A 9,767-nucleotide genomic window follows, 5' to 3' on the forward strand; every position below is an offset into this window, starting at 1 on the left:
TTTTTGAATAATGAAGAAATATAAAAGATAGAAATAACTTAATATGGGCTACGTTATGCATTGTTAGCGTAAAAGTTTTTTACATCATCAATACATCATTTAACATTAATTTAGACTAATTTTATTTATGGTTAACAAATCAATAGTGAATGATTAATTGATAATGTAAAAAAAATTTATATTGTCAATATATACATACTAAATTCATACTACTAATAGCTCTATGATATATTTTGGAAAGGATGAATTACTCCCAAAAAAGGAATTATGATTTTTTCCCAATTGGTTGGATGCAATGTGGAATCCTAGAAGAAGAAAAATCCTTAAATTACCTTAATTTAGAGATATTAGTTTGACTAATATATATTTTAATTAAGAAAGAGAAAAAATATAAAATCCCTGAAGAATAAAGAGTTCTCTACTTAATAAATTATAATGGGCTGATATCACTTCCTTTGTAATAAAAACCTTTTATGATTTTAAATCTACTTTTTCCTCTACATACCATCCATGTTTGTACATTATCACATTCACAATATTTAAAGAAAGAAAAAGTTGGGTGAAATAAAAAAAACAAGAAACATCACAACAACAATTCTGATCTCTTCTACTAGTCACACGAGTAGCCGATTAAATACAAAACCGAACCGGTTCGATCCGGTTCAAGCCGGATACTGAAGCCCCAACTCCATCTTGCAAGAGGTTCCATTAAAATCAACACTACAATCTTTAAAGAACTCAACCCTTCTCTTCTTCATTGGAACCACGTGATGCACACGTGATACCGGTTCAAACCCAAGTGTCAATTCTAAACCAACCTCTTCAACACTCTCACCGGTTCGGCCACCCGCCTTATCATCTGACCCCGGTTCATCATGAAATAAAATCGAATTTTCCACCGAAACCGCACTCTCATTATCTTTACTCTCTCCCTCCACCACGGTCGCGGCCGGTTCGGACTGGTGACTAATCGACGACTCATGACTCGCCGACCGGTTCACCACCTCCTCTGACTCCGGTTCAACTGGACCCAAACGAGAACCCTCGTCACCATTCTGCTTGACACCAACAGCATCAACAGGTTCTACTCCGGTCCGATTGAACCGGGTTCGAGACTTAACACGTTGAGCTTGTTTCGAACCGGTTGAATTCTCATCCTTTGACACATGGCGTATGTCATAGGCCTTGAGTGGTGGGCCCCTCCCATTAGCAGCGGCTTCTGATGTTATCGGCGTGATTGGTGCGCCCTTCAAAACGGCTTCAACCGCCGCTTGGCATAGTTGCCAACTCCCGGACCATAATAAACCCACAGATCCATAAATTGGGTTCACTATTCTCCCACATGCTTCGTATAACAATGACCGAAAAATCGCTGCAACAAATAAAAAACAATCAATAACTTTGTTTAATATCAAACTCGGTAACAAGACATTAATTGAGTAATATAATAATGAGTCAATAGTTCAATTTCTACCGGTGTCAGTAGAAATAATTACATATATCAAAAGAGATTATTTCCTTAAAATTCAGTGACCCAGGCAACACAAAAGGGTCCTTTAATGAGACTTTTAATTGTATTGTTTCTAAAATTTGAACTCGTGACTTGATAACATTTAATTATAATTAAAATAAAATGGAGGATGATGTAAATATAAGTAACGAACCTGGACGAAGGTGTTGAGGACCAGCGTTGATTAGGTTCATGAGACCAGTACGACCATAAAACTTGGCAAGAAAAACAGTAGCATTAGCTTGTGACTCTGGGTTCTTGATCCATTGCAAACAAGGTCTGATGCTACAATCTTCACTACAACCTTTTCTTAAGACCCTGCATCCATTACAACTCATACGCATTTTTTTGAAGAATAACAACAACAACAATAATAAGAAGAAGAAAAGAAGAAGAAGAAAGAAGGGTTTGTGAAATTTGGAAGTGAGAGAGGAATACTATATAGTTGTTGGAATTATAAGGCGCTGCTGGATTTCACAGGTTCTAGGGGACGAAGCTGTTTTTTTGTTTTATAAAAAAATGTTATTTTGTTTTCCTAATAAGGGAATGGTTTTTCCATATTCAAGGAGGTTGGAGTTTGAACCACTTTTATAGTTTAATAATAAAGCAAAGGTTTATTTTATAATTTTAGGCGCGTGTGCTTAACTCCCAATTATGGGGGCTTATCAAATGACGTGGAATATGTCCCAGATGCCACATTTTAATGAACATCTTAAAGTTCACTAAGCTGTTTGCAAAATTGATACCTAACTCAACCATAAAAAGCTCTATCTTACTGTGATAACAGTCCTAAGATTTTTATATAATATCATTTATTACTTATTTTAATGATTATTTATTTTTAAATAATATAATGATTATATATAAAAAAATTACACTAATAATATATAAATATTAAATATTATAATGTTAATAGTATTTACATATTTCTATTCAAGATAATCTAACATATTGTCACAAACTCAAGACTATACCAAAAAACTTTAAGGTTAGATGTGTTTATATAACATGTCTTTCAATAAGTTTATATAACATTATAATTATTTTATATTTTTATATTGTTTATATTAAAATTTTATAGATAATAAAATTAATTTATATTAAATAATATAAATATTATCATGGGGTGAGGGAAAATGTTGAAAGGTGTAAATGGCGTGTATGAGGTATTACATGCAAATGGGTACAAAATTGAGAAGGGGAAAGGAGGCGCGTGGCAAGCACGTAGAGGTGTCAGAGTGCGGTCGAATCGCCACATATTAGGTAATATGGGTCCACATGCAAAGTGGTATTTGAATGAAAAACATACAAAGGTTAAGGAAAAGCTCCTGGTTTTCTGGAATCAAAACCATTAACTGGTTTCTTGTTTTCAACTTCGGACTATGGGCGCTGCTTCACAAACTAACAAACTACTACTATTCCTACTTCAAAAGGTGGGAATTATATAGCCAATAGTTTTTGTTTTTTGGAATGAAAAACTTACCCCATTGTAGATAAAAATGTAAAAGTGTTATCCAAATTTGATTTTACTTTTCAAGAGAATCTATATAGGATATTAAAAGGTTAAAATATATCATTTTTTTCTATATATTTATTAGATATTTTAATAAACTTCACTTAAAATTGTTTTTTTAACACGTTTACACATACTTACAAAGTCTTAGAAAACATCTGTTCAGAGATTAAAGAATAATTACATAACTGGTACTTGCCATAGTTTGGATGTTTGAATGATAATGAAATATTTTGATTTGTGTAAAATATATATATATATAGACAATTAATAAAATTTTGATTATACTTTAAAAGTTTAATTTTAATTAAAATTTAGTCTTGCAAAAATATATAAATACTATTTTTCACTGCTTGAACGTGCCCAACCAATGAAGTGTTTGGTGGCTGAGTTTCATTGGGTGCATTAAAATAGCAGCTCCTGTTTTAATACACGTGTTTTTCTTATTCTTGCTATTTTTGTCTCCTACTTCCTCTTGGATTAGGATAATACATGATTGTATGGCTTCTTGCACACAAATTTTTTACAACTAGTATATTTTGATTTATTTATTATGATTTTGGTGTAATTTTTAAAATATTATCAGAGTATTGTACTTTTTATTGCACGCGTGGACATTACATATGAGACTTCTTTCCTTTTAAAATCATGGACATCATCTATAATTTCACTTTTTCTTTCTCCTAAAGTTGTGAATGGTATCCACAACTTCAATTTCTTCATTTTCTCTCTTCTAAAATTGTGGATGGTATCCATAATTTCACTTTTTAAATTTTCTCTCCCCTAAAATTGTGGTTGTGAAAGTTGAGTTGTGTGTTATAGTTGACATTATATACGAGTACTATATACAAGAAACTCTATATATATCACTAGAACTAGAAAATATTGTACAACATTCACTTTTCCTTATTATTTTCTCATAACCTTACTTCCTTCTTCCTAATCATTTGTTTGCCTTCATTGCATATCTTCAAGGTTATTATATTATTTCTGTCAACACACAAGTATTATTATTATTATCCTAAATACTATGATATTTATAATTTTTTCTTTGATGTAGATGACTATCATAAGAGAAATTGTTAGTGATTCTAGTAATAGGATGACATTGAGTTATGTGGTGATGTTAATGAGAGGAGGATGATGTTGAGATTGGTAGTAATGAAGAAGACGGTAACATAACATATGTTGCCCCGTCATATTTTTTTGTGATAATAATTCTCAGGTTGGTCGTGACTATCGACCAAGATCAACTACATTAAGGAATGAGTATGATTTAGTTGTTGGGATACAATTTGAGTCTAAAGAAGCAACAATAAATGCAATTAAACAATTTCATATTCATAACTCATTTGACTATATTTTTAAAGAGTCTATGCCATATAGATATGTTTTAATACACTAATAGTTATTTCGTATACTAACTTATATATTAACTTATTTAATTTAATTTACAATAATTTAATTTAATCTAATTATCTTACAAAGGTGGTCCCAACATCTTATCACCACTAACATTCTTGGGCATGCTGCCAACATCATCAATATAATGTTAGATTGCTTGCAGGTTAATCAAGTAAGTTAAAATATTATTTCCTAAATATTATTTTATGCATTTAAATTTTTCATCCATTTCCTAACCATCATTTTCAAAAAAAAATCCATTTTGTCTAAACTCCTTATCGGACAATGAATATTAGGGGACAAATCCCTCATATTTCTTGAGTGTATGCGCCATTGATTTGTTTCACAACAATTGAATGGCATGATGCCAACCGCGTCATTAGAAAATTTGGGTTGCAACAACCTATTCCACAAGATCCACCAAACTTCGATAAACTCCACAAAATGGACATACGTGGCAAAAATGATTACAATTGGCAACAAAACATGAAGTTTGGATTCAAATGTGGGATAGTTGGGAGTTCTGCGTGGTCATTCCAGATGTTAAACCATTGTATCACTATTCGCAATATATGCAGTGATATTTGCAAATTACAAGGAAATATATCTCATCAGATGGTGCATATTCTATTGGAGCAGTAAAAAATTTAAATCCATATTCTTTTTTAATTTATATTCATTTCATTCAATAACTAAATTTTTATATTGTTCGTAGTTTAGCTTTGCAAACGAACTTATTGAAAGAATAAATGCTCCTCATGCTTACAATAATCTCATACAAACAATCGATTACATCCATTTTGCGTGTAAAGAATTGATAAAGGCATTGGTAAAGTTAAATCCAACAACATTCAACATTTCCTCACCTCGAGCTTCTCCTACTCAACATTTCAATATGCGTGCAAACGAATCTAAACCTCAACATCAAAGTTCTAGTCATACACAGGTTCAGTCACAAGCACAAGTACCACCACCTTATCTTCACGAAGAACAATCCTATGAAGTTTTCACAATATTTCCAACTACCTACGATATGGGGCAAAGTTCTCAATTTCAAGGATATCTGCCATCAACTTTGCTACAAGTTCAAACACCTCAATGTTGGCATATGGATCACAAGAATTTTATTATCCTACTATATCGTCACAACCGGAACAAAGCAATATTCATGGTAATGAAGATAGTGATGATGAAGGTGGTGAGGAGGAAGATGAGCAACAACTTAAAAGAGTTCTTCCATCACGTAGAAGAAGGCCACCCCATGTGGCACTTCATCACATTATAGACGTCATTGAAAATATGAATTTAATTTCTATGTTTGTAATTTCAATATTTCCAATTTCTATGTTTTTAATTTTAGTGTTTGTAATCTTTATGTTTTTAATATAAATATTTTTTCATATCATTCTATTTTATCTAATTAATATTAATCATATCAGTAGTAATGAAATAAAAATAAAATAAGAATAACAAAGGCTAAATTAATAAAACTCATGTAACCCTAAAAACCCGTCCAAAATCCCTATAAACACTAAGTAAACCCAACCAGATTAGGGCAAAAATGAGGACTCGTGGACCAGGAACACAATTTTGAGAGATAAAATAAGTGGTGAAAATCTGGACTCCGTCCACAATTTTAGGGAAGAGAAAATTGAAGAAGTTTAGGATAGAGAAAATAGAAAAAGAGAAGTTGTGGATACCATCCACAACTTTAGGAGAAAGAAAAAGTGAAATTGTGGATGATGTCCATGATTTTAAGAGGAAAAAATGTCTCTACGTACTATCCACGAGTTCAGTGGAAAGTGAACTACTCTGATAATATTTTAAAAAGTTATATTAGAACCATAATAAACTAGTCAAAATATACCAGTTGTGTATATTTGCCCTTGTTGCATCATATAAAAAGTACTATCAAAACCCATAATTAAGTTGGGTGACTATCATAGAGGACAATCATTGATGGATTTAACATCTTTGTATCGAAAGTTTTCTGGCGGCAAATGATATGTAGCATGTTTCGTTAATCTTTTTTTTAGGATGTGTGATTGCCTCCTCCTTTAAGCGTTACTCTTACAAATCGAACTATTAACTTTTTGGTCATCTTGAAGATGTAACATATCTTATATCACTTATCAACACCTTAGAAAGTAGATCACCCATACTTAATGGGATTAGGAATTAGTGAGAGCCGAATAACTCTCATGTGGAGAAGGAACAAGTAAAAAGAACAAGTAAAAATAGAATATATAAAGGGATGAAATCATAAATTTAAATCTATTTTGAATTAAGATATGTTGCTCAATTTATTTATTATGATTTTTACTTTAACACTTTAAATTTTAAGGGTATGTTGGCAAAAATAATTTATATTTGTGAGCTTTTAGAATGGTGTTGTAGATTTATAGGTGTGAATATGACTAGTATCTTGTAGTTATGTAAATAATTTAATGAACTAAAATCGTGGATAAAAGTAACTGTTGAATTAGCTAAAATTTGTTAAAAGATTAAAACTAACATACATTATTTATTTAATATTTAGCATTTATTAATTAAATTATTATCATTACTAGTTGGTAATATTATTTTTAATTTTATAATCAAATGAATATAAGGAGAATTGCAAAATTATTAGCAATCCTACAATTATTTACTTAATTTGTTAAAAATATTACTAAGCATTTCTAATAATTAACTTAGAGTTATTATTAGGTTATAGAATATTTAGATTGATATAGAATTATCCTATCTCTAATTTAGTTAGTTTTATTTCATTTAAATTTATCCATAGTTTATCTATTAGTTATAATTTGAGTTTTTCATCCTACCATTTAGGGGTGAGCAAGACCCGACCCGACCCGTAGATCCGTCTCAACCTGATGACTTAGGGACGGGTCTGACCAGTACAAATAAATAAAAAAGGACAAACCTATTTAAAAAGAACAAACCTGTTGTCAAAAAAGGATGGGTTCCGATCTATGTCCGAGTCACCCGGCCCGTCCCTTATAGTTATATATCAAGAATAGTTGAATAGATATCTATCAATACTCATTATGTTAAGCCCATATAACTCAAATACATACAAACCCATGAATCTTGATTGATAGAAAATCAGTTAATTTTTAGTTTTTGTGTACTTTATGTGAATTTCAATTTAAATTTCATTTTTTAGTTAATAGCTAGTTATTGTATTCATTTTTTGTGTAAACTTTGAACATTAACATATTGTTGTCATTTAAGTTCTCATATGTTTTTTATATTTACAAGAACACTTCAATTTATGTTAACACTTAACAGTTTAAATTGTTCTAAAATTTTCAATGTCTTCTATAATTTTCAATCATGTGATTGTGATAGTTTTAGTTTGAATGATGCAATTTATGGTTTGTAGCTATTGTACTGATGTATGTGGGATGCAAGTTTTAATTGAGTTTATATAGAGATTGTGATAAATTTGATTATGCATGTTTAAAGATTTGAGAAAAAAACTACGTTTGTCACTTTGTTCTTTTTCAACATGGACTCATCCCTATCTTGACATGTCTTATTTTGGACCCATCCTTCACGCATCTCATCCTAATTAGGGACGAATTCGGGTTCAAAAATTGACCCGCTCAATATTTAAGGACGGGTGAGGGGCATGCTTAACCCGTCCCATGCTCACCCCTATTACCGTTTATAACAATTTCTACTTATATAATAATCTTTTCAGACTAACACAAATTGAATTTGACCAGTGTTTTAGCATTCTAAAATTCTACAATATAATTAATGTAGTTTGGTAATTTTAAACCTGGTCAATAAATTAAAGAATATTCTTATGATTTAGAAAAACTACTTAAAATACCTTCTTCAAAACCTGTGAGTTGCGATAGAAACATGGTCATAATAACATGCAGGATTACAGATTTAGAACATAGAAGGGCTCGAGCACCCTCTTCATCTTCTATATATTTTTATATGAATTAGTGATATATATTATATTTAACCCATAAATCCATAATATTTTTAGGGAAAAATTCACAAAACTCATTTAAATATTATGTGTTTTACAAGTAGACACCGTAAACTATTTTTTCTTCCTTGGTCCATACATACATATAATTTTAAATTACTAATAATAAAATTAGAATTAACACATTAAATGGTGTTGACTGCTACTAATATATGTGATATTAATTTCTCTTATTTCCCTCATTCAAAACAAGCTTCATGACCAAGAAAATCACGACAGGACCATCCACATATAGTTTTGTTGTACCACATCAAGAAAATAATATTGAAAGACACAAATTATTAACCATATCAAGGATTTATCATGATGATTGCTTGCTAATATAAAAAGACACAAGTTATGGATTTGAAATAAATTAAGAAATAGACAAAGATTAGGATGATTGAAAAGTTAACAATTTATTATGTACATTCCATAACTTCAAATTTTCGTTAGAATAATCTATTTATAAATAAATAGCTCAATATAGGTAACATACATTCTAATTTTCATGTTGGGTGTGGATGCCAAACAATGTAGGAGATAATGGAATGTTGGTGAGAATTTATTTGTATTGGTCTTCACATACATCATAAGTTGGAGTTAGGAAGCAAACATGTTATTTTACCTATAGTTAAAATTTAATGAATAATTAAGAAAAAAATATATTTTACGATACATACTTATAAAACATATAAAGTTTACCTGAGTTTTATGAACTTTTATCATGTTTTTATGGATGGAGAAGAACTTGGGGTAGGTGATTTTGTTTATAAGGCACAAGAGTTCTGTTCCACGACATTGACTTACTCGAAATTTTGCTCTTTCTCTTTCTTCTTTCATCGCTGTAAAGTTTGGAATCAACGTTGGTATTTGGCTACGTACATTGAACATGTTCACTCTTCTCGCCAAGGGTATGCACTTGCATGGCCCTTAATATCGATAAATATATATAAAATAGTTAAGAGATAGTTTTCTATATATAATATAAGGGTATCTTTTATCCCTTTCTACGACTATTAAACTTTACAATATATATTATCACATATCTTAATTGCGCCTATGATGCTGTGGTTTATGATATTTTTGCAATAATATCACGATTACAATTGTGATTGTATTGGTTGAATTGTTTTTAAAATTATCTTACAATTGTGTGGCAAACGCAACTTAACAATAATTGCAATTTAAAACACGGATATAACTCTAATTCATAATCATACATAATTATTAAAATTCTTTAAAAACTATCATATCGGGCAGTGAACATATGAATATAAATTTGATAAACGAATGACAAAATGTTAACCGAAGTGTTGAAATTCAAAGACCGTCCTTAAAACTATATA

General features: G+C 30.4%; 1 protein-coding gene across 1 annotated transcript; it reads right to left on the reverse strand.

The window, feature by feature from the left end:
• LOC109335018 (LOB domain-containing protein 41-like) lies at positions 451-2,060 on the reverse strand. Its single transcript, XM_019571048.1, has 2 exons — positions 1,665-2,060; positions 451-1,372 (listed from the first exon to the last, which is right to left on the reverse strand). The coding sequence occupies exons 1-2, from the start codon at positions 1,852-1,854 to the stop codon at positions 663-665; spliced, it is 900 nt and encodes a 299-aa protein (XP_019426593.1). The 5' UTR covers positions 1,855-2,060; the 3' UTR covers positions 451-662.

Source organism: Lupinus angustifolius, chromosome LG20, assembly GCF_001865875.1.
Source record: "Lupinus angustifolius cultivar Tanjil chromosome LG20, LupAngTanjil_v1.0, whole genome shotgun sequence".
Taxonomy (NCBI): domain Eukaryota; kingdom Viridiplantae; phylum Streptophyta; class Magnoliopsida; order Fabales; family Fabaceae; genus Lupinus; species Lupinus angustifolius.